Below are 25,667 nucleotides of genomic sequence, written 5' to 3'. Positions count from 1 at the left end.
GGTGGCAGTATGTATAAAGGCCCTAAGCTGGAAAAGAAGACTGTTGATGAAGTATAGTGAGCAAAGGAATGAGTGGTGGGAGATGGGGTTGGAGAAGCTATGGTGGTGGTGGGGTGGTGGTGGCAGTGCCAGTGGACTTTATCCTGCAGGTGATGGGAACCATGGTGGAAGGAGCAGGGACATGGGAAGGGTATATTCATGACTCTGAGGGCTCTCCCAGACCCATCCTAGGAAACATTTGGTTGTTTGCATGACCACAGAAGGTTTCTGTCCTGCCTCTTCCATCAGACTATCAGCATCACACATTCTCTCTCTCTCTCTCTCTCTCTTTTTTTTGGAGACAGAATCTTACTCCGTTACCCAGGTTGGAGTGCAGTGGCACCATCTCGGCTCACTGCAAACTCTGCCTCCCGGATTCAAGCGATTCTCATGCCTCAGCCTCCCGAGTAGCTGAGATTACAGGTGTGTGCCACCACACCCAGCTAATTTTTGTATTTTTAGTAGAGACAGGGTTTCTCCATGTTGGCCAGGCTGGTCTCAAACTCCCGACCTCCTGTGATCCGCATGCCTGGGCCTCCCAAAATGCTCAGACTACAGGCGTGAGCCACCATGTCCGGCCTGACTCTCTTATTTATAACATAATTAGGACCTTAAAATAATGTAAGGAAAAAGAAACATAGAATGTTTTTACCATAGAGTTTTAGAATCTCAGACATCCAGAAGCATGCCACTGGAGGCGTCCCAGCCAGTGCCCCAGGGAAGACTGGGAGATGGATGTGGCCCCTCACCCCGGAGGCCCCTAGCCCGTACCTGAATGCAGGCCAGCCCTCATGCAAACGGGCACGTTGGGTGCATGCCTCATCCAGAAGTCACCCACAGAGCTGAGGATATCCAGGGCCATGTTGTTGATTTCAGCGACATGCTGACTCCCATTGCGCCAAGGCAGCCCCGACACCACCATGTAGGCATCCCCAGTGGTCTCCACCTAGAAACAGCAGCCTTCACACTCCAGCCTGAGAACATATCCTCCCTGGCCTACCGCACATCCTGCTACACATGGCTGCTTCTTGGGAGTCCCAACCCGCCCCGTGGGTCTCTGGCCCACAATGCCATCTTTGCTAGGCCTCCAGTTCCAGGCACTTTAGCAACGATTGGATCTGTATATTTCAGATCCCCTTTGTCTGTATTCCAGGCGACAATGGCTCTTTTTTTTGTCTCTGGTCTCAGGCCCTGAGCTCCTTGGTGGCAGACCTGGGTACCCCATCTGTTCAAGGCCATAGTGGCAGATCAGGGATTAATTTGGAGAGGACTGTATATACTTAGAGGACGCTTCCCATTTTCCAAACCCTGCTGGCCTTCCAAAGGTGTACTAGAAAGAATGTAGGTTTTGGAATGAGACAAATGTAGGTTCAAGCCCTGGCTCTGCCATTTACCTGGACAACTTCACCTGGGTGAGCCTCAGTTTCCTCTTATGTGGAATGAATGTTAGAGGTGAAGTATTTACAGAAGCAGGCATACCAATGCTGAATACACAGAGGCTGCTGTCGTCCTCCTCCTCATCATCACAGTTTTGGAATCTCCTAACTGGAAGGGGCTTTGCTGGTCACCCACCCAATTTCCCCCACCCCAGTGGCTGTTCTCACCTATTCACATCCCTTGATAGGAAAGTTTCTCCTTCTTCAGTAGCCACTTCTCTCTTTAGGCAACTCTGATTTTCTTCTTCCTTTCTTCCTTTCTTCCTTCCTTCCTTTTCTTTCTTTTTTCTTTCTTTCTTTCTTTCTTTCTTTCTTTCTTTCTTTCTTTCTTTCTTTCTTTCTTTCTTTCTTTCTTTCTTTCCTTCCTTTCTTTCTTTCTTTCTCTTTCTTTCTTTCTTTCTTTCTCTCTTCTTTCTTTTCTTTCTTCTTTCTTTCTTCCTTTTCTTCTTTCTTTCTTTCTGTTCTTTCTTTCTTTTTCTTCTTCTTCTTTTTTTTTTTTACCAAGGTTGCTCAGGCTAGAGTGCAGTGGCACAATCTCAGCTCACTGCAACCTCCTCCTCCTGGATTCAAGTGATTCTCATGCCTCAGCCTCCAAAGTAGCTGGGACTACAGGCGTGAGCCACCATGCCTGGCTAATTTTTGTATTTTTTGTATAGATGGGGTTTCACTATGTTGGCCAGGTTGGTCTCGAACTCCTGACCTCAGGTGATCTGCCCTACTCGGCCTCCCAAAGTCCTGGGATTACAGGTGTGAGCCACTGCCCCCGGCTGTAACTCTGATTTTCAAAACTTGAGTTGAGTTAAAACCTGCCTTTCACCGGTTGGTTCCAGTTCCACCCCCTGAACTGTACCTGTATACCTTTCCTAAGCACATTCTTCTGTTCCTAAGGCCCTGTTTCAGGTGCTCGGAATACAGATGTGAATGAAGCATAGCCTTCTCCCCTGCCACAGGCCAAGCCTGCCAGGGTGAAGACAGCAACTTTACCCTCTGAGTCTTTCCCGGCTCCTGCACTGTTCCTCCTACAGCAGGCACGTGTTGGCCTCACCAGTCCTGGGCAGCAGAGCCTCCCCTGCCAGGCACTTCTGCACTTAGTATCTGGTGCACAAGAATAGTGATGCACCACCGCCCATAGGGGGCGCTGTAATTCAAAAAATTTCTCACGCGACACACAAGTGTGGACTGTGCCCGACTACCAACGCCCACACAGCCCTGTGATCTCTCCCTCACCCTGGCTATCCTCCACCGCACTACCAAAAGGTGATCTGCCCTAATCACATCACATTCCGCTCTGATATGTACTTCAGTTTGCTCCCTATGGTCAGTGGTTTAAAATTCAGGCCCCCTGGCCTAGCTATCAAGGGCCTCCTTCATCTGCATGATTGCCTGACGTTTTCTACTAGTTGCTTCTGGTTCCCCACGCTTCAGCCAGACAGAAACCTTTTCTACCATTTCAAGAGACACCCAGTGCTTGCTCACCTTGAGGCCTGGAGCACCAGATCCCTCTGCCGGAAAAACTCTCCCCAGTCTCTATCTGCTGAAGTCCCACCCCTCCATCAGTCCCGCTCACATGTAATCTAGGGCACAGAATCTTACCAGTCCCCAGCAAGAAAGATGTCTCCCTCCTCTGGGCTGTGGCCTGCTCTCCCGCCCTGTGGCCTGCCTGCTGCTGTCCACCCAGCATTCATTGACTGGTGGTAAGAGTGGCAGGGGTGGTGGCAGGGCTGCCCCAAGCTGTGCACCTTTCCACAAAAGAGATTTTCCACTCCACTCCCCAGGAGGGAAAATTATGAGAGACTCCTGGCTTTCCCTGCTCTCTCTTCTTCCTCACTGCAGGAGGAGGAATGCCTTACTTGATAGGCAAGACTGGAAAAAGGACTAAGTGCCTCTTAAACACTAATATAGTGCTTACTATGTGCCAGACACAGTCCCAAAGCCTTTGCAATTATGAACGCATTGGATGGTCACAAGAATTCTGGGATATGGGTACCATTACTAAGGCCATTTTGCAGGTGAAAACTGGGTCAGAGGCATTAAGTCCCTTGCCAAGGTCACTTGCAGCCAGTGCCTGGGTTTGAACTTGGTCAGTCCAGTTCCAGAGTCTGTGCACTACGCTGCCTCTTGCTGCACATAGCTTGGGCCCTTTCTCTCTCCCTTTGAGGAGGTTCTGCTCTCACCCTGCCTGCTGGGTGTGCAGCTGTGATACAGGGAGGGTGCACCAGCTCTGGGGACCCAGCCCTGCCTCAGATGTGTGACCCCACAGTCCAGACTAGGGGAGAGGAGTAGAAAGCCCCGCGGTGGCCATACAACCAGACCACATTCTCTGATCTGCTAAAGCTGATCTCTAAGCTGCTGACCTGCCTGATGCCTGAGCTGGAAGGGAACGCGCAGGGTGGTTAACATTCACTCCTTAACCCTAGAGACAGAAAGCTGACCAGGCACAGGCATGTTCTCCAGGGACTCATAAAGGTGACGTACTCAAAGTTGCCTATCATAGTGGGCTCTCAGCTGAAAGTGAGGCAGTGGTTCCCTTCACAGATGGGAGAAACAGCCAGGGGAGAGGTGCATGCAAAGGGTCCCTACTATCAAACGCAGATGTGAATTCTAACCCCACCACTGACTTGCTGTGTGACCCCGAGTGAGTCATTTACCCTCCCTGTGCCTGTGTCCTCATCTCTACAGTAAGGATAGTTATCCATACCCCGACAGGCACTGAAAGGGTTAGATGAGATCAGTTGTGAAATTTCCCCAGCCAAGTGAGCCCTCTGTAGGCGATTAACTAATGCTGTCCCTTCCCTCTGTGCTTTCAGGGATGCCTCAGCATCTGGCATGTGGCAGGTGCCCAAGGGTAAGGTGATGACTAAATGAACAATGGCGCTTTCTCTCACATTCCTTAATCTGCAGAGCAATCCTATACCAGAGACACTTTCATCCCTGTTTTATAAATGGAGTACTGAGGCTCAGAGAGGTGACATGCCCAGGGTGGCTTGGCAGTAGGGCCAGGGCAAGACTTACGCCTGGCTGAGCCACAGGTGGGGCTGAGGCCTTGCCTCCGCGACAGACCCCAATGGCTCCGCTCTGGAGTCATGTCCATGAAAGTGCACACTCAGCGAGCGTGGGAGGGAATCGCAGACCCCTGCGAAACCAGGAAATGATTGCCTGGCTGCCTCCCAACCCAGACCGGATTAAAGAGCAGTAACCAGATCCTGTTGGGGATGAAGGGGAAACCGAGGTGGATGACATGAGTGATGAGAGATGCTCGCACATCATGAAGAAGGGGCCTCCTCTTTCCCCACATCTGGAGGGTTGTGTGGGCCTTGTTTGATTTCATTTCATTCTGCCAGAAAGATGCAGACCTCCTGGCCAGAGTTCAGAGCAGATCAGAAAGGATGATTCAGAGCCAGGCGACACATGTGTGAGGAAAGATTAGCAGCGGAGGAAAAGATGAGGCCAGGGTGACTCAGGGCAGATCAAAGCTGTGGGGCTCAGCGAAATGAGATGAGGAATCTTTTCCTGGGGCTGTGGGGCCAGGGCGACTCTGGAGACAAGAGGGAAACTCAGGAACGCCTTGGAACCGCGGGCCAGGGCGGGGATCTAAGGTCCTGAATGGGGAACAGGAGGGAAGCTGCACCCTTGGGTGTCGGTGGCGCAGGTCCTGTGGGTGCGTGTCGGTCAGTATGGTGCAGTGGATGGAGCACCGTGGTGGATGCTGTAGGTTCCTGTTCTGGCTTTGCTGCTGGCCAGCTGTGTGACCTCAGGCGGGTCACTTCCCTCTCTGTGCCTCAGTGTCCTCCTCATTCTGTCAACACACATTTCCTGAGGATCTATGATGTGCTGGACACTGCCAGCCACTGGGGAGTGATTCAGGGTGGAACCATAAAGTGCAATGTGGGGGGAGTTATGCAAGCATCAAACAGGCGCCCCTAACTGTGTCTGGGACGGGGGGAAGGCTAACCTGAGACCAGACACACGGCCAGAAGGGAGCTAGGTGAAGGGGAGGGAGGGCACTGCTCCAGGAGGAGAAACAGAGGTACCAAGGCCTGGGGGCTAGAGATAGCGAGGCATGTGTGAGGATCCAGAGGCCTGCAGAGGTGGAGACACAACTGGGGAGGTAGGTGGGGCAGCTCCTGGAGGGCTTGTGGACCACTATGAACCCGCAGCTTTATCCTGAGGATGTCTATCTCATGGGGATGGTGAGCCTCCCTGACGAAGGGCCTTTGGACCAAATCTTGGCCTCAGATCCCACTGAGATTATGTTAACAAACAAGCCACTTAGCCTCTGTTGCCTCATTTTCCTCATATATAAATTAGCAGTACCAGGCCCTACTTCATAAATTGTTTTGCTGAATAAATGGGCTAATACATATAAAGCATTTAATACTAGCATCCAGTATACACTAAACACTCCATAAGTGTTGGCAATTATTGTTGTTGGGATACTATAAATAATGCTATCAGCAGATTGTCTGGCATCTCAGAGTTCATCGTGTCCTTGAAAAATTCCTCCCAAGGCATCCTTTTCAATCTGGCTCCAGCCCTCGGGGCCTGGCCCTCCCCTGTCCCTGCCTTTGTGGAGGGCTGTGGCTGGACAGGCTGGTGAGTCACAAATTAGGGCTAAGGCCAATAGAGCCTTGGCGTGGTGTTTCCTGGGACCTCCCTCCATACCTTCCCCACCATGTCTGAAGCTGCCCCTAGACCCTCTAGATCAGAACAAGGGGCAGTGTTGGGGTTGGAAGGTCCCCACAGCACGGGTAGAATGGAGGAGGGGCGGGCAGGAGGTGGCTCCCTCTCACACTCCGTGCTTGACATTCACTTGTGCATGGGGGGCAGGATCCTCCCATCCTCTGTGAGCCCTCCCAGAACTGTGGTCACCATTCGTGTTCACAGTCAAAGAAACAGAGGCCCAGAGAGGGGAAGCTGTTAGCCCAAAGCCACACAGAAGCTGGTGGCCAGGCTGGGACTCAAACCCAGGACTGAGAGGTGCACAGGGAGCGGCCTGAAGTCCCTGCTGAGGCCTCTGTTGTCCTCTCCAGTGCCCCCAGCTCCCCACTCCTGGCCCATTCATGCCCAGTCAGCCCAGCTTATTCAGCTTCCCCACACTCACCAGGCCCTCTGAAGCCTCAGGCTTTAGCACATGTTTCACCCATTGTCTGCCTGGGGCTGCCACTCCCAGATGGGACAATGCTGGGAAGACAGCACCTCTTCCAGAAAGTCTTCCCTGCTCTTTACACATCTACCCCTAGCTGGGTTGGGGCCCTCTCAGCCTCCTCCGCCTCCCAGGATTATTACTTTCACTGCGGGTCATCATCTTTTACCTATAGGTCTGAGAGCTCCTTGAGCATAGGAGTGGGAGCTGAGTCATCTATCTGCTCATGCCCAGCACAGGGTCCAGCACAGAAATGCCTGCTGATAAGATTGTAAAGGGATGGATAGACAGAGAATGGACAAGTAAACACTGTGGTCCATTAAATGCAAAATTGCCCACATCCTTCACCCACTCCATGTTCACCTCATTGCAACGAGACTCTGAAGCTTCTCCCATCAAGAGCTGGACTTGGTTTCCTCACCTCTTGAATCTGAACTAGTCTTTCATTTTGACCAATAGAATACATCAGAAATTGTAATATGCCTGATCCCAGATTAGATCTCAAGAGCCTTGTGTACTTCTGTCCTCTCTCTCAGAACCCTGCCACATCACGTCAACAATCCTGGACTAGCCTGCTGGAGGAAGATAGGCTGCGGAACAGAGCTGAGTTCTCTTGGCCAAGGCTCCAGAGACATGAGAGAACCCAACTGAGATCAGCAGAGCTGCCACCTCACCCATAGCTGACCACAGATGCGTGAGTGTGTCCAGAAGAACCTTCTGGTGGCCCCATAGGCTTGTGAACAATAGTAAATGCTTATCATTTTACCCTATTGAGTTTTGGGGGGTATTTATTACACAGCAATAGCTAGCTGATACAAACACATAAATAAATGAATGGAACTAAATGTACCGTCAAGACACAGTAGTAAAGGGAGGAATGGAATGCCAGCCTCCTGGTATTCTCACCTTACACACGTCATGGCTGCCCAGAACAGCATCAAACAGCATGTAGGGATCATTGAGCAAGCCCACCACCTCAGTGGGTTCACTCAGGGCTGAGATGATGGTGAAACCTACAATATTACTGAAGTATATGCTAACCTGTTCCACAGTTACCCCTGTGGTTCCACAGTTACCCCCATTTTCAGAACTTCGGCCACAGACCTGAAGGGATGGGAGGGGCCAGACACATAAGGTATGAGGGCCTATTTTTGACAGTTTGGAGGCTAGGAAGGGATATTTGGGAGGAAACTGTGTTGAGCATCAGCAGATCTGGTACAAGTCCGTTGGTGTGCTGACTGCCCTGGAGTGAATACTTGCCCTGTCTGGACATGACTTCCTGTGAAGTGATATTGGGGTGGGGGAAGCATTGTGCCTAGCTCCTTGCTCCCAAGGATGTGAGAGAGCAGAAATTCCACTCACGTGCCCAACAGAGTACCTGGCATATGGTGAGGGCTCTATAAAAGTATGTTGTATGAACCATGTGCAGTGGCTCACGCCTATAATCCCAGCACTTTGGAAGGCTGAGGAAGGAGAATCACTTAAGGGCAGGAGTTTGAGGCCAGCCTGGGCAACATTGTGAGACCCTGTATCTAAAATAATAATAATAAACAAAACTAACTAAACTAACTAAACAAAGTAATGTGCTGCATAAGAAGAATGTTAGATAAATAAACATGGATGAGTGAATTGAATACATTCACGGAATCCAGATCTGCTGAGCACCTACTATATTACAGGCCCTGGGCTTAGAGCTGAGGCTAGAGGCACACTCAAGTCCAGGGGCCACTCACAGGGGAATCATCTGACAGAGCAGCCTTTCTGTCTTCTCTCTCTTCAGCTCCAGTTCCTCAGTCCGCTCCTGGATCAGGTCCTCCAGGTTCTGGGAATATTTCTCCAGCAACCGCAGCATGGAGTCAGCAAAACTTGTCTTCTTGCCTTGGTTGATGCTTTTGAACTGAAGATGGAACAAAAATGCCAAAATGACATGAAAGTCAGCACACCTGGTCCTCAGCTGGGAGTCTGGGGCCACGGAAATGCACCAAACAGAATCCCTGCTTGAAGGAGCTGCATTGTTGTGGGGAACAGATATGTAAATGACAGGGGGACGGTGGCTCTGACAAGGGAAAAGTGCAGTCAGCTTTCTGTCAGATTAATGGATTAATTTTGTGTAGGGTGGGCAGGCAGCAAGAGGACTTTGCAAAGGAGCCTGTACCCAGCACAGCATTATGGTTAACAAACACAACCCTCTTGCACTGGGTCTCACAACAGCACTGTGAGATTCTTTGTTCTTCTCAAAGATAGATAGATAGATAGATAGATAGATAGATAGATAGATAGATAATAGACAAACAGATGGATGGACGGACAGATGGACAGACGGATGGATGGATGGATGGATAGATGGATGGATGGACAGATGGAAGGGTAGGTGGATGGATGGGTGGATAGATAGAAAGAATATATATAGATTATTTATATGTATAATCTATCTCTATTTCTACTTTGTTCCTCCAAAATTTTAAGGATGAAGAAGAATAAAAGCAGTACCACACAATAAAAGAATAAATATGTGCAGATATTAGGACCAAAGGAGAGTAAAGGCTTTTTTTTAAAAAAAAAGAAAGGTAAATCTAGGACTGAAATCTGTATGCAAAATCCATGCTAGAATTTGGTCACCATTTTGGATATGAACTTCCTAGCAACAAAACAAAGAGGGAAATATAGATTACACAATCCATGGGGTCCATAAGACAATGGAACATTAAACTAATTGCTCAAAAGAAATATAGCTACTCCTAGTGCCAAGCAAAGAGAAGAGCCTCTTAGTTCTTTGTATAAGAACCCGTATGTGTGATCATAAACTGCATTTTCAACAATCTTACAGGAAATCTGGCAGCAATATTCCTAGGAAGACTTGCCAAAACCTTACCCAGTGTGGCTTGCACCTTCCCAGAGTGCAGTCAGTAGGAGAAGCAAATCAGTGATGGTCAAAGTGAAGGGGTTCATGCTTGTCAAAATCCAGCATCTTGAACTTGTGAGTGTGTGTGTGTGCTCTGTGTGTGTGTGTGTGTTATGTGTGTGTAGGTATGTACATCCAGCCTCCATTAATGCCACGTCTCTCAGCCAAATGTCTGCAAGGTAGGGAGTGGCAGCAGCCCTGAAGTGTACCTATTTTGTATTGACCAAGAAAAGCAGAGGCACAAGCTTTACGGGGTGGGCATGACAGCTGATGACCTTGAGACATCAACAAGGACCTGAAGCCAACTCCAAGGTCACCTCTGCGTGGAAGGTCATCATTTCATAAATGAAGTGACAAAGTATCTGAGAGGTGGAATAACTTGCCAAGGAGCACACAGTGGTGGATCTGAGTTTCAAATTAAAGTCTTTTATATTAATTTTATCACCAGACCCCCAATGAATTATTTTATCATTTGGAATTATACATATTTCTTCTTCCTTTGCAATATTAATTTTCTTGCCTAATTGCATTGGCTACTACTCCTAGAACAATGTGAAATGAATATAAACCTAAGCTTTTTTTTTTTTTTTTTGACAGAGTTTCACTCTTGTTGCCCAGGCTGGAGTGCAATGGCGTGATCTCAGCTCACCACAACCTCTGCCTCCCGAAACCCAGGCCTTTTGGCTTTAATGTCAGTGTTCTTTCTCTTGTACCTTACTCACTCTCTCCTTCTCAAAGAACTACATTTAAAAAAAATTAGTTATCTCACTGGATGGTCACACCTATCTGGAGAGTTAGGCCAGGGTTAGTTATCTTTCCAGGAAACATACAGGGAGGCTGAGGCCCAATAGGAACATTAACTTGTCCAAGGTCAAACAGTGGGTAAGTGGGATGATATCCATTGGATTCTCACATAGATGTGAATCCAGGCACCCTCACCTCCCCACAGTATGATGCCATTTCCCCCTTCTTCAGGCTGAATTCATGTGTGCCCATCTCAGCCTTGTTTGCTGTTGGGCCTTGGGCAGGAATCTTGGGCAAGAATCCCACAGTCGCCCCTCAGTCAGGGCAAGAGTTCTTCCCCACCTCACTGGCCATGGCAACCTCTGATCCCCTGGAAAGATCCCAGGCTGGTGCTTTATAAACTGGTTGCTCATCCTAGTGCTGCTACCCACCATTATGGTGACTGCTTAGAGGTCATTTACTGTGAGCTCCAGATTTCTCATCTGTGGAGTGGGGTACCACCCCGATGCCAGAGCTAAGTGTGGAGGGGGTGTGGGAAGACAGGTGATGGGCAGGGCTTCTCAAAGGACACCTGCGTGCGTCTCCTTGGACTGCCTTGCTGCTTCTCTCCCACTCGTCACCTCTCCTAACCCCTTTGTTGCTCCCTAAACTGCTCCTTGGCAACTCTCCACCACGGCTGGGGAGTGGAGGATGGGGAGGGGAGGCACTGTCCCCTTGGGTCTGATGGGTTGGCCCCATGGACGCCATCAGCCAGCTTGGTCATGTTCACTCCACTGCTCACTCACACATTCCACTGCTGCCCTGCCAGCTTGCACAGACTTGCCTTGCCCCTCCCACTGAAATCCCCAAGGCAGTCCTGGGGGTGCCCCAGGGCCCCTCACATTTTCCCCTCACTGACTCAGGAAGTAGTACTGTCTCCACAGCCACAATGGCCTCGCTCCTCTGGTGCCAGGAGGCCTGGTACAAGGTGGGGTTGCTGGCGCAGCTCTGCAGACAGACAGACCTGGGTTGGACTCCAGCCCCACCTTTCACTCACTCAGTTACCTTGGGCAAGTCCCCCCGCCTCTCCAGGCCTCATTTCTCTCCCACGAAGCCAAGAAACTAACACTGTTTCTTCAGAGGGCTGTGGTGAGGATGAAAGGAGGGAAGCATGGCCCTTAGCGTGGGGCTTGACACTCAGGAAGGCAGGGGATAAATGTCCCTGGAACCAGTGGTCCTGAGAAAGCTCTCCTTAAAGGGCGGACCTCAGGGGTGACAGTGCTGAGCAGTTGCCTCTTACTGCATGACTTTCCAGGTCCCAGGGAAAGCACAGGGCTTGCAGTAGGCTAAGTGAGCTGAACAAATGGGCCATTTTTTGTGAGCACCCACTCCTCTGGCGAGCACTCACCTGGCTGTAGATCTGGTCCACGCTAGGTCTGTTCTCTGGAGCCTCCTCCCAGCACTGCTTCAGCACTCATGTGGCCTGTGATCAGGGGTCACCAGCGGCCAGCACAGAGGAGGGGGATATGCCACCCTCCTGATGATTTCTGCAACAAACACCCTGTGGATGGGCCTGGGGTTCATGAAAGGAGCCTAGCCTCAGATCCTGAGAGTGTGGGCAGGGTAGGCTTACAGCAGTGCCAGGTTCTGGGCCTGAGGATATTCCTCAGCTCCTGTGTCCAGGGTATGGCTGGCCAGTGGACGCGGCATTGCTGCTCTCCTGGGTCTACCCTGGGTGTGGCCAAGGAAAGGGTCTCAGACTGGGAGCCAGGAGAACTGCGAGCTGGTTTTGAATTCCGTATCTGCCATCACAATACTAGGGGATGGTGGAGAAGACAATGATCTCTCTGAGCCTCAGTCTTCCCATCTGTGAAATGAGCATAATAAATTGCCTTCCTTTTTCTTTTCTGTTTTTTTTTTTTTTTTTTTTTTTTTTTTTTTTTTTTTTTTTTTTGAGACAGAGTTTCGCTCTTGTTGCCCAGGCTAGAGTGCAATGGCGCGATCTTGGCTCACAGCAACCTCCGCCTCCCAGATTCAAGTGATTCTCCTGCCTCAGCCTCCAGGCATGCACCACCATGCCCGACTAATTTTGTATTTTTAGTAAAGACGGGGTTTTCTATGTTAGTCAGGCTGATCTTGAATAAACTGCCTTCCTGAGAAGAGTGCTGAGGTGGAAGATGATGGATGTTAGGTGCCCGGCACCTGGCAGACTCTCCCCCACACTCAGGCCCCGCAACAACTGCCGCTACTCTGTTGCCAACGACAACCGCCAATGATCTTGAAACCTTGACAGTGCAGCTTTTTCCTGCAGCCCTGCCACTCAGACACTGGCGTGCCGGTTCCCGGCAGGTGTGAACAACACTGCCTGCTTATCATTATCATCATCATTACGATTCTGTACTCAAGAAAACCTGGCCACACGTCATCCTGTCTCCACACCAGGCTAAGTCAGTGTTCTAGTTCTGCTGTGACTCTGAGCCTCAATTTCCCCACCTAACAACTGATGGAAATAACCCCTGCCTCAGGGGGCTGCTGGAGAGCCATGCGGAGCCAAGTGATTCTAAAGTAGGCTGGGAGGAAGAGGGGCTGACACCGAGCTCAGGCTCTGGAGTCCACAGATCAGAGCGGGACTTTAGATGACCCATTTACGGTCCACACAAGGTGCATCACCTCTCTGAGCCTCAGCTTCCTCACCTGGAAGATGGGCACAACCACACTACGTACTTGCAAGGGTTGCCACAAGGCAGAGTAGGTTAATCTCCTCCGAAGATGGCCGGGATCCTCCTCTCGTGAGTGAGGGAGGTGGGAGCCCTTGGAGCCAGAGAGGAGAAATTTCTTTCTGGGTTTCAGTCCCCTTCCCATCCCTTTTTGGCCTTGTTGGGGATAGTGCAGGAGTCACCATCCCATTCTATAGACAGGGAAACTGAGGCTCCTGGGAGTGAAATCAGGTACCCACACAGGGCCAGTCAAAAGCAGACACTAGACCTGGGCCTGGTTTGCACCCAGCCTGCATGATCTCCTCTGCCCAGAGGTTCCCAGCCTACAGGCGTTAGACCCTGAGGGCCCCAGAGTGGGGGATCTGGGAAGTCATATGTGCTTACAAAGGACTGTGTGCTGATGGAACCAACCATACACCACATGCACACGTGTACTGCTGTTTTTCAAAGGTATGCAGATGGCACTGCAATGAATAAAATACAAACCCATGTCAAAGTGTTGCTGATTTCACAGCAGATTTTATCATTGGATATGTTCTCAGTTAGTGGATATTAGAAGTCAAATAGTAGCATGTGAGGCTCTAACCATTTTTGACATTAAAATGGAGTCTTCACATGTGAACATGCTGGGAACCCCTGCCCCAGGCCAGGCCAGGTCTCATGCTCCCCTCACTGCACCAGGCATACTGTCCACAGCCCAGGCATAGCCATGATTGACGGACAGTGCTGAAAGCTGAGGGAGGAGTCTGAGCATCCAGCTCTGGCCGGACCTGGCTGGGCTCTAAGAGGGTGCCCCACAGATGACTCCAAGAGATTTTAGAACACTGAACTTGGACCAGGAATGTCCACCCAATCCCAGGTCCACAGCTTCCCCTCTGAGAAATCCCTTCCCCTCTCTGAGTCTCAGCTAACTCTAAAAAAGGGGCAATTAGCTACCTCCCAGGGTTGTCAAATGGTATCATGCACATGAAAGTGCCTTGGGAACTGCAAAGTGACCCCCCCCCAATCCACAGGATCCTAAAGAGATGTTAGAGTCAGGAGGGAACCTGGACCCCCTTAGCATGCTCCTAACATCACCTCGCAGATATTTATTGAGCTCCCACTGCATGCCAGGCGCTTTGTTTACAGCATTTCACTGAATCCTCACAGTTGTTCTGGAAGGCAGACATCATGGTTCCCATTTTACAGATGAGAAGACTGAGGCTTGGAGCCTAAAAGGGATTCACTCAAGGTCACAAGGCAAGTTGGTGTGGAGCTGGGGTTAGGTTGGTGTTCCCTGGAGCCTGTGGCTTGAGCCCTGTACTCCCTGAGGCCAAGGAAAGCACACAGCAGGAAGCAGTGGGCCCTAGGCTGACAGCCTCCTCATGGGTGGCCAGAGCATTCCAGGCCTGGGTCCCTGCACCCAAAGCTGGGTGGAGCGAGGCCTGGAGTGCCTTGCACTGGTGGCACGGCTTGCAGATCCCATCTGGCCAGCCCTTGCCTCCTCAGAGGCAGATGATGGGGAGGCAGCCAAGGAATGTTGAACAAATGGTCTGATAAAGCCCCTCTTCTTCCCACTCCTCCACCTCATAAATTTGGGCCTGGAATACTCATTATTCATGGGGCAGTGCTGTGGTGGAGAAAGGCAGTGGGGCTAGGCCTCCTGTGAGTTAAAGATTATCCAATGGGGTAGGATCTGATGGTGGGCTCAGCTCTGTACTGGTCTGCACTGTGGGCCAAGGTACCCAGGTGTCTGTGGAGTGCCAGGTCCCTGGGACTGGGAAGAGGCAGCAGGAGGATGACAGAAAGAGCAGTCTGGGGTCCAGGGAGCCCGGACAGAGAGCACAGAGGGGAGGAAACATTTCTGGAGTTGGGCCCTGGCACTGGGGCTGGAAAAGAGAAAGTGTGTACAGGCCAGGTGATGATGGGGAAGCAGCCAGTGGTTATCCTGGGGAGCCAGAAGTGTGAGGACAGAGATGCTCTGAAGGAGCCTGCCTGGGCAGGTAACGAAGCCCCCTGGTATTGAGCAGCCTGGCCACATTGGTCATGGGACTGGGGATCTGGCACATTTGTTATTGGATTCCCATTTATAGGTGAGAACACTGAGGCTCAGAGAGGGTAAGCGGTTTGTGTAAGGTCACAGAGTAAGACAGTGACACAGCTGGAGTAGGGCTGAGCTCTGTGTAGCCTGTGCTGGGCATGGAGGGGAGGTGCAGTCGCAGCATGAGCACCTACAGGCATGGCAGTGACACTGGGGAGGAAGGTGGGGTGGAGATTTTCACCGGGAGCACAACTTCCTTAGCCCCTGGAGTGGGTCAGCTGCTATTCTGGCAGAGTTGCTGAAGGCAGCCCGGCTTAAGTCAAGTTCTCATGGTCAGACTTTAGGTGTGCATGTCTATGTGGTTATTTTCAGGCCCAGATTTCCTGATTGCCATAGAGTTTCCCACTAGGCAGAGACTCTAGCCAAGGACAGCCAAGGAGGGGAAGGAGGGTGCCTACCTTCCACTGGGAATCCCGAGGAGCAGTAGGTTGGGCCCCGAGGCAGCACCTCCTGCAGGATGATGGCAGTGCTGAAGATGTCCCCTGTGAGGGTGCCCCACCCAGGGCACCCAGGCCCCGGCAGCAGCTCAGCAGCTGCCCATAGCAGCTCTACGATCATAGGGCAGGGCCACGCCACCATCACCTACTGACCATCCAAGCTGGGCCGGGCGCATCTATTCTCCCCAATTCACAGGTAAAGAGCCTACAGCTTGTTCAGAGAGGAGAAGCGATCAACTCAAGGTCACCAATGCCAGAGGACTGGAGATTGCCCTCTCCCCGACCTTACAAACACCTGGTTAAACAGAGGCCCCAAAACCTACTGGCAGCCCCCTGCGCTGAGCTGACCTGGCCAGGGTTGGGGAGCCTGCTGAGTGTCCAGGGGCTCTGCATAACCATGATCAGTGACCTTGAGCACAAAGCGTCTGTCCACCACACAGTTTTGGGACTTGAGGCAGCCAGGAGGGAAATGTCAGTGGTGCAGAAACCTCATGCCCTAAGATGGACATAATGGGGGTCTGCTGGATCTGTAACGAATGAGAGGAAACCTGGTTCTCTCGGAATTCCCAGAGGCCCCAGAAAGCCTTCCTGCCTCCCCTGTGGCCATGCTGTTTGGACATCCCTGGGTTAGACAAAGCTGACAGAGCCCAGCTGTGGGAAATCTGAGCAACTCCTATCTCCCTGTCCTCCCCACTTCCCTGCAGTGCCAGGCCCAGGGAAGGATCTCGGGCAGATCAAATCCAGCAGCAGGGAGGCCTTGAAGGTCCAGTCTAGGTGCAGTTCCTCGTTCCTCATCAGGTTCTCCAGAACCAGAGCACTGACCCCAGGGGTCACGAAAAAGCCCAGTGGCGATGTTCTCACACTGCAGCTCCCACATCTGTCAGGGAAATGGGCACCTTAGCAGCCCCCAGGGGGCCTTCGAGGGCTGGACCAGGTGCAATCCACATCTAGGCCACCTGCAATTAGCACCAAACACAAGGTTAAGCATGGAGAGGCATCAGAAATGTTGAATGAATGGATAGATGGACAGACAGATGGATGAATGGGTGGGTGGTGAGGGATGGATGGAGGATGGATGGATGAATGTATGCATGGATAGATGGTGGTGGGTGGTGGATAGATAGATAGATGGATGGGTGGGTGGATGGGTGGGTGGGTAGCTGGTGGGTAGGCAGGTAGATGGGTGGGTGGGTGGTTGATGGGTGGATGGGTGATGGGTGAATGGGTGGGTGAATGGGTACCTGGTGGGCTGCTGGGTAGATGGATGGGTGGGTGGATGGATGAGTGAATGGGTGGGTGGCTGGGTGGATGGATGGGTTGGTGGGTGATTGGTCAGTGGGTGGATGGGCGGTTGGTGGGTGGGTGAGTGGTTGGGTAGGTGGATGGGTGGTTTGTGGATGGGTGGTTGCATGGTTGGTGAGTGGGTGGGTAGATGGATGGGTGGAAAGGTGGTTGGATGAATGGGTGGATGGATGGATGGGTGAGTGGATGGGTGGTTGGTGAGTGGGTGGTGAATGGGTGAATGAGTCAATAGGTGGATGAATGGCAGATCACTTGAAGCCAGGAGTTCGAGACCAGCCTGGCCAACATGGTGAAACCCTGTCTCTACTAAAAATACAAAAATTAGCTGGGCGTGGTGGTGCACATCCGTAATCTCAGTTACTTGGGAGGCTGAGGTGGGAGGATTGCTTGAGACCAGGAGCTGGAGGTTGTAGTGAGCTGAGATCCAGCCACTGCACTCCAGCCTGGGTGAAAGAGCAAGATCTTGTCTGAAAAAAAATGTACTCACATACATTGCAAGATGCCCACTGGGAAATGCCTAACTTAACTTCCAGTGTCTTAATCCTTCTGAACTTTATTTCAGACTGTGGTGATATTGGAGATATCAATAAAATTCCCCATGTATCAAAACACACCACTTGCCAGGAAGAGTTCTAGGTTATTTCATGTGTTCTCTGCAATCATAATCCCCCAGAAGGTGACTATCACTAGCTCTATTTTACAGGAAAGCTAAGAGTTCTGTGGAGGCAAGATTCCACCTGGATCTTCCTGACTCAAGTCTCATGCTCTGTCTCCGTCCCTCAGTGCCTCTCAGGATGGTGACGATCTTGGGGGTGAAAATGCTTATGTGGTTAGTGATGACAGGTGCTTAGGATCTCCCTGAGGGGGGGGACTTTGTCTCTCTTCTCCACTCTGTATCCCCAAAGCCCAGAACACTGCACATAAGTGCCTGGCACGTAAGTGATGCTCAGTAAACAGCGAATAAAAGAAATGATGGGCTGAGGGAGAGGGCTGCAGGATAAGGTCCCTTCATGATGAGTTACCATGCGAGGGCATTGATGGAGGGCACTGTGCCCTGGTGGTTATGGGGACTGTGGGTTATGGGTGGTGATGTGGCTTTAAAGATGCTGGCATGGGACAGTGACAGCAATATTGAATTACTGTGATTGAGGCACTGGCAATGGGCAGGATCATGATGGCAAGAATAACTTCCTCTTTGAGACCAATCTGGACCAGTAAGAGTCTCCCGAGCAGCGTCGCTCCCCACCCACCCTCTGTGCCCTCTACAGCCCTGCCTTCCTCAGGAGGCTGAGGCAGCTTGGGCGCAGTTCAGGGTCTCAGCCCACTTCACACTTCTTCAGCCACACCCAGTCTCCCTATTCAAGGAAGAGCAAGAGGTTAGCTGCTGCTGCTCCTCAGCTGTGGGACCTCAGGAAAACCCCTCTACCTCTCTCAGCTCAGTTTCTTGCCCATCAATGCATTCCTTCTGTGTGTTCTGAGCCAGTCACAGCCTGGTAAATGGAAACATTTGCTATAACCCAGGCAGAGCCGGGAGCTGGGCTTTGGCTGAAGGATTCCAGTTCCAGTCCTGACACCATCACTTTCCAGCTCTGTGACCTGGGGTGGGTGACTTCAGTTCTTTGAGCTGCAGGTTCCAAATCTGTAAAGTGAGGATGATAGTGCCCACCCACATCTCAGGGGCTTACTGAGATGGTAGGTGTCAAGCATGCTGGCCCCTGGTCTACAGATCAGTTTTGCCCTGCAGGCCTCAGGCCCTCATGACACCCCTAGCCCTGTGAACTGCTCGGGTGGGGAGCTCTGTGACCCAGGGATTCATGGGGAGGAGAGAAGGGCCGGTGGGAGAGGAGGGGTCTCAGATGGGGGCTCTACCCTTGCCTTGGCCTAGCCCAAAGCTAGCTATAACTCTGGCCTTCTCTCTTCCATCACTGATGGGTTTTACCTTCTCAGCCTCACCTACAGCCCATCAGCCAACTCAGAGAAGCAGACAAAACACTCTTTGTCACCATTAAAGCCTCCTTGCAGCAGAAAAGGAAAAAAGATGGAATTCCCTCAGGGGACAGGTAGAAAAGAAAGAGCAAGCAGCTCATGTTGCTTCCGTAGAAACAGCTAGCCTGGCTCATCTACCGTGAGCGTCTTGGTGTCGGTGAATCGTAGCATTCATGAATTGTTGAACTTCAGAATGACAGCACCTGAGAAATGGTGGCATCCCCAGCATCCTGAGATCTCGCTGAGCTCACCTTTGACCGCCCAGCCTCCCCGCCAGCTGGCGACCCCGGCTCTGCCTGAGGCTATTCTGGGTTGGGTGCTGCCCCCACACATCAGGGCCTGGGAGACCCAGGATCTCACCTTACCTAAGCAGACAGGAGGGTGAACTAGGCTGGCCTTGGTCCCTAAGAGAGGCCCTGGGGTGAACTGAATTGGCAGCATCAAGGGCCAAGTGCCTGGGACCTGGATGTTCCTTCAGGTCAGATCATGAACCATGCTGGGCCAGGAGCTGGGGTCCTACTTCCCACTCCTAGCCCTGCTGCCAATTTGCCAAGTGACCCAGGAAAGGCACTGCTCCTATCTGGGCCTCAGTTTCTCAGTCTGTAACAGAAGTAGGCCATACAGAGGCTCCCTCGGCTTCTCCCAAACTGACTGCCTAGGCCTGGGCATGGGGGTGGCAGAGGCCCTCATTTGGTATAGGGCCACACTGGTGGGTTCCTGGGGGGCTGGCAGACTCTTTGCTGACCTCTGGGCCACTGATCTCAGGCTCCCACCATCTGCCACACTTCCCCATTCATCATTCACATGTAGCCTCTGGAGGGGGCAGGCGTGATGAGGAGCGCAGACTGGGCCTCTGTCTACTGTCCGCTCAACTCAGCTCCGGCCCTACCCACCCATCTGTTCAGGGGTGGATGGATGAAGGTGAGCTCCTGGGCTGTCAGCAGGATCTGGTGGGGGCCCGCACCAGCTGCAGCTGCTGGATGCCCAATCTGGAGGTGAGAGAGGGGACAGGGCAGTGGGAGTGATGCCATCACCCCTCCCAGCGTCAGTCTGGCCTCTGACTCAGAGCCGTCACGTTTCCTCTCCCTATTTCCATTTCTGTCTCCCTGTCAGTCCCAGCCGGGCTGGGAGGGCACTGAACATTGTCTCCACGCAGCCCCTCTGCCTCGGGCTCGGGTCGGGAACCCCTGGGCCTGATGCATCTGCTGGTCCCCGGTTGCACCGTTCCCAAGTTGCCAAGAGTCCTCATGCAGCAGCCAGAGAGGGCGGGGGGTGGAAGGCTGCTCGCTTCCAGATATGCCTGAGACTCAGGGATGGTCTGGATTCAGGGACACAGAGGAATGTAGACCCCAGGGAGAATTGTTTTCAAAGCTGGAGGGCCCCTGGGAGTCATTCTGGCCAACCCCCTCACTGTACAGACGGGGAGCCTGAAGCTCAGGGTGTGGAGCACGTCCAGGGTCATGGGCTTCTTCCTCAAGTCTCAAACGGATCTTCTCAGGAGGCAGCCAGGGCCTTGACAAGTCCCATTTTACTTACAATAAGTTCAGACTCCTTGTGGCCCATAAAGCCTTACCTGCTCAGGCCCCAAGCTCATCTCAAATTCCTGTCTCATCGCCCATGACACCTCAGCCACTCCACACTCCCTCTTTCCTTTTCCTCCATCAACTGGAGCTCACTCTGCCTCAGGCCCTTTGCACTTGCTGCTTCCCCTGACTGGTTGCTCTTTGTCCAGATCCTCATCTAGCTGCTTCCTTACCATTTGGAGCTCAGCTCAAGTGCCACCCCTCAAGTGCGCTTCCCTGCCCATCTAGCTCTTGTTGGCCACTACTCCATCCCGCTCCTCTATCACTGTATCCTGTTCTGTTTTCTCGGTGGCATTATCACTATGTGAATTTAGTTATCTGGTTATTTGGTTATTGCCTGCTGTCTCCCCCTAACAGAATAGAAACTCCTTAAAGGCCAGGTCTGTCTTGTTCGCCACTGTCTTCCTGACACCAGACGTAGTGGCACATGAGAGGGACTCAGTCCACATCCGTCAGATGGATGACTGCCTGAATGGCCACCATCAGCACCCACATCCCTGTCACCACCTTTAGGCACTACTGTCTTCTTAACACCAAGAAGCCGGCATCCCCAGGAGACCCAAGTTCACTGAGTCCTGTAAGCCAAGCCAGGCAAGCAGTTGTGTCCCCCACCACTAACACTTCAGATTCACAGCAATGACTAGAGAAAATCCTCCCCTCTCTCCCACTGGGAAAGTGTGCGCTCCCAACACTTTCCCCTTCTGATCGCTGTCATTTGCTAGAGAGATGCAGAGCCAGGACAGGAGAAATGTGGGCAAAAGAAAGAGCAGCTGGGCCAGAATGAGAATTTCAGGGACTGAGAGAGCTGGAGACAGATAAATAGAAGCAGAAGAGACACAGAGGAGCACTGACAAGGCAGGCCAAAAAGGTGAGTGATATGGGGAAGAACAGAGACAGACAGAGATGTGCAGGAGTCCCCCCTTATCTGCAATTCCCCTTTCTGTGGTTTCAGCTACCCACAGTCAATCAGGGTCTCAAAATACTAAGATATTTTGAAAGAGGCAGAAAGACCACATCCACTAACTTGTATTACAGTATATTGTTCTAATTGTTCTATTTTATTATTTAGTTATTGTTGTTAATGTCTTACCATGCCTAATTTATAAATTAGACTTTATTATAGGTATGTGGGTATAGGAAACGCAGCATATATAGAGTTTGGTACCATCCATGGCATCAGGCATCCGTTGGGGGTCTGGGAACATGTTCCCATTGGATAAGGGGGACTACTGCAAACATACACATATACATACATAAGCCACCTCATGGTAAAAGCCATATACATATACAAGAAGGAGAAAGAGATTGACCACACCCAGGGACTAGGCAGAGAGATGCTTTGTCCAAAACAGGCCATGTGCCCATGGTGGAGATGGGCCTGAGCGCATGCACCCCTGCTCCTGGGCCCACACTCAAGGCATACGGGGGTCTGCACTTGGAGCATATCCACCTGCTCTGGTCCCAGGTGGGCAGCTGCCTCTCCATCGGGCCAGGCAGCAGCAAAGGCCTTGTCTATGGGGCCAGACTCTAGGCTGAAGGGTGAGCACTGCATCAAAGGCCTCCCGCAGGGGCCCACCAGTGCTGAGAGACAGGTAGGAGTGGTTGCAGTCAGGCAGGGAGAAGAGCAGCGTGTCGCACGGCAGGAAGACCAATCTCCCATCCATCAGGCCCTCAGCCCAGGCACGGCTCAGCAGGGTGGTCATCTCCAGGCCCGCTAGCACTGCCAAGTGCATCCAAGCACCACAACTGGGGACAGAGATGGCAGAGTCACCTTTGCAGGCCCAGTTCCACTGTGGTCTGCCCTGAAGCCCACAGTTCTCTAGCCCTGGAGAGCTGCTCAGAACTGCCGGGCACCCGCTCTGCTGCCACCCCACCCCCACCCCCACTGGTCTATAGCAAAGGTAGAATTTCCCTTTAATCTGCCCCATAACAATAACAGCCAAGGCCACCAAATCTGAGTTTGATCTGATGAAAAATATCCCTTTAATGGAGGATAGATTTGTATTAATATGGCCCTCCTGGCCTGTCTGCCCAATCATTTTGACCAAGGTCCTGCCCTACCCAACCCCATTGGCCCTGACAATTGCTAATACGTATTGATGGTTTTTTTCTTTCTTTCTTTTTCTGAGACAGGGTCTTGCTCTGTTGCCCAGGCTGGAGTGCAGTGGTGCAATCATGTCTCACTGCAGCCTCACATTTCTGGGTTTAAGCAATCCTTCCACTTCAGCCTCCAAGAGAGCTGGGATTACAGGTGTGAGCCGCCACACTTGGCTGTTGACAGCTTTCTCTGTGTTGTCCTAAAGAACCTTCTCAAACATTTTGTCATTCAGTGTTACAACAGCACTAAGAAGCATGTTGACCATTATCTCTGTTTTTCTAGAGGAGCAGTTGGGGAGTTGCCCAGGACTCATAACCACCACAGGGGTACAGCTAGAATTTGAACCCAGGCAGGTTGGCTCCCAGCTTATAATCTTTTTTTGTTCTTTTTTAAAGAATTATTTTAAATTGAGATACTCACATATCATAAAATTCATTCTTTTAAAAATGTACAATTAAGTGGTTTTAGTATATTCACCAAGTTATGTAACCATTAATACCGTTTACTTATAGAACACTTTTATCACCCCAAAAATAAATCCATTAGCAGTTGCTCCCTATTCCTCCCTTCCTCAACCCCAGTCAACCATGAATCTGCTTTTTGTCTCTGTGGATTTGCTTACTCTGGACATGTCATACAAATGCACATAATACATGGTACTTTGTGTGTGGCTTCTTTTTTTTTTTTTGACAGGGTCTCACTCTGTCGTCCAGGCAGGAGTACAGTGGCACCATCTCAGCTCACTGCAACCTCTGCCTCCTGGGTTCAAGAGATTCTCCTGCCTGAGCCTCCTGAGTAGCTGGGATTACAGGCGCCTGCCACCACACCTGGCTAATTTTTGTATTCCAGCTAATTTTTGTATTTTTAGTAGCGATGGAGTTTTACCACGTTGGTCAGACTGGTCTTGAACTCCTGACCTCGTGACCCACACCCCCTTGCCGGGCCTCCCAAAGTGCTGGGATTACAGGCGTGAGCCACCGTGCCTGGCTTGTGTCTGGCTTCCTTGACTTAGAGTAATGCTTTCCAGGTTCGTTCTTATTGCAGCATACCTCAGTACTTCATTCCTTTTCGTGACTGTGTAATACTCACTGTATGATAGACCGCATTTTGCTTATCATCATCCACTTGTAATCTTAACCTTGGTCCTGGGTGGCTCCTTAAGGTCTAAGTAGACACGGATACATTCATCTCTACCTTGGTAAGAGAAGCAGCCCCGAATAATAAAGCTGCCAATTTCACCCCCAGGCACCAGGACAGAAGGGAGCCCTTGCCAAGGTCGGGGTCCACAATGGACTTCCTTTGCGTCTTTTCCGTCTTCCCCACTTGGGTCCTGACCAGCATGGCAATGGCAGCCACAAAAGGGCCACCACTTGTTTGGGATGTGGCCTGGGTTCCCACTACACTCCCTTTCTGCAGAAAACCCAGGAAGGCTGAGGGTCTCCTTGCTGGAGCCTGAAGACCCCTCATCACATGGACTTCAGAGCCTGGAGTCCTGGCTTCAGCTGAGCCTCTGGGGGCCCGTACTGTGGGGGCCACAAGCCCACCCCTCCATGTCTTAGATAGTGCCGGAGGTCCTCAAAGAGAGGCCCACCAGGACTGAGTGGAAACAGAAGCCAGGTCTTTGTGCCATCTGCTCTGCTGGGCCAACTTCCCAAAATGCCCTTTCTCTTAAGGGTTGGAAGCGCTGTTCTGTGTTTGGCCACGCAGGGGAACTGCTTCACACAACTCGGAAGTAAGCCACCACACGGGAAACGCCAGCGCCGGCTGCAAGCTGTGCGGCTCTGTGAAGGCACAGTCGTGAGCCCGCTGTCTGCAGCAGATCAGCCTCGTGCCATTAATGAAGAAACCATAGCACAGAGAGGTCTGGTGACTTGCCTGAGGCCACATGGGTGGGGGATGGGGTGGAGGGGGCAGCAGTGGGACTCCCCTCAATCTGACTCCAGAGAATGTGCCCCTCACCCCTCTGCCTCATGGCTCCTGAGAGCCAGCACTGTGGCTGGAGCTCAATCCCCTGCAGCAGGGGTGGAGAAGGAGTCTGAGGGTCTCCCCACCCACTGCTGCCAGGCTCTGGCTGTGCAGAGCCAAACTGTTGATGTTCTCCCAGTCCTGCTGGCATGTTACCTCCACGCCTTTGCACTAGCTGGAGTGTGCTCTGCCTGGAATGCCTTTCCCTGTCAGCTCCACTCCAAAATCAATTTCTCATTGTCAGGCCCTGTCCAGTGTCACCTCTTCTGTGAAGCCCTCCACATCTCCAAGCAGATCCGCAGCTCCAGCCTCTTGGCTCCCCTTTGCCTGGCATACACATACACACCTGTCTCCGACCACACTCAGGCTCCTCGTGGCTGGAGCCCAGCCGGATCCTCCCCATGTCTCCAGAGTACAGCCAGGGTCAGGCAGACTGTGCCCCACAGTAAGAAATACATTTTACCGTGGTAGACTTACGAGGCTGAATGTACAGAACTTGAGTACCCTGAAAGGACATCTCTCAGAACCACTTACCCTTGCTATCTGCAATGCAGTCTCATAGTTACTACTGTTCTTCCTATCTATTTTAGTTTATTCTGCTCAATTCTATTCTTCTCTTTTTCTATTCCACTCTCTTTCTTTTCTTTCCTTTTCTTTCTTCTTGAGATGGAGTTTCACTCTTGTCACCCAGGCTGGAGTGCAATGGCTCCATCTCAGCTTACTGCTATCTTCACCTCCTGGGTAAACAATTCTCCTGCCTCAGCCTCCTGAGTAGCTGAGACTACAGGCACACACTGCCACATCCAGAGGCCCTGAGAAGGACTTTTTACTCCCTTTTACAGAGGAGGAAACTGTGGCTCTGGGTGGGACAGTGACTTGTCCAAGGCCTCACCAAAACTTAGGACTGAACTTGAACTAGAGCTTGGCTTCCTGCCTCCTAGTCCAAGACAAAAATCACCTCTTTTTATTGACACCTGGAACATCAGAGCTGAAGGATCCTTGGAGATATAAACATCTAAATCAATTCATCTGTGTACAGACAGGGAGACAGGAACAGAAAGGAGTGTGGGTAGCCCTCAGTCCCACAAAGCTGCAGCAGGCTCCCCTGGCCTGAGGTCTTGCTGACCATGCTCAGTATCCTGAGAACTCTGCAGTGGATGGCCTGCAAGGGCTCACAGAGGGCTGAAGATCTTAGCAGGCCAGCACTGGGTCAAGGCAGGAGCTAGCTTTTAATCCCAGTTCTGTCGCTGATTTAT

General features: G+C 51.5%; 1 protein-coding gene across 1 annotated transcript in view; it reads right to left on the bottom strand.

Moving 5' to 3' along the window:
* The window catches only part of LOC105509646 (olfactory guanylyl cyclase GC-D-like), a 39,714-nt gene extending 14,900 nt beyond the window's left edge, over window positions 1-24,814 (bottom strand). The window contains 17 exon segments of the mRNA XM_011938969.1: window positions 811-985; window positions 7,525-7,674; window positions 7,677-7,722; window positions 8,352-8,515; window positions 11,652-11,713; window positions 11,716-11,790; window positions 15,439-15,588; window positions 15,826-15,974; window positions 16,208-16,339; window positions 18,046-18,134; window positions 19,450-19,578; window positions 19,659-19,726; window positions 19,729-19,754; window positions 19,902-20,083; window positions 21,896-22,094; window positions 23,696-23,856; window positions 24,758-24,814. Of these exon segments, the coding sequence (XP_011794359.1) occupies window positions 811-985; window positions 7,525-7,674; window positions 7,677-7,722; window positions 8,352-8,515; window positions 11,652-11,713; window positions 11,716-11,790; window positions 15,439-15,588; window positions 15,826-15,974; window positions 16,208-16,339; window positions 18,046-18,134; window positions 19,450-19,578; window positions 19,659-19,726; window positions 19,729-19,754; window positions 19,902-20,083; window positions 21,896-22,094; window positions 23,696-23,856; window positions 24,758-24,814 (2,014 nt within the window).
* Window positions 24,815-25,667: the final 853 nt, after the last annotated feature.

This window comes from Colobus angolensis, unplaced genomic scaffold (assembly GCF_000951035.1).
Source record: "Colobus angolensis palliatus isolate OR3802 unplaced genomic scaffold, Cang.pa_1.0 Scaffold179, whole genome shotgun sequence".
In the NCBI taxonomy this organism is placed as follows: domain Eukaryota; kingdom Metazoa; phylum Chordata; class Mammalia; order Primates; family Cercopithecidae; genus Colobus; species Colobus angolensis.
The sequence above is the reverse complement of the archived record's forward strand: the minus strand, read 5'-3'. Positions and strand labels throughout refer to the sequence as shown.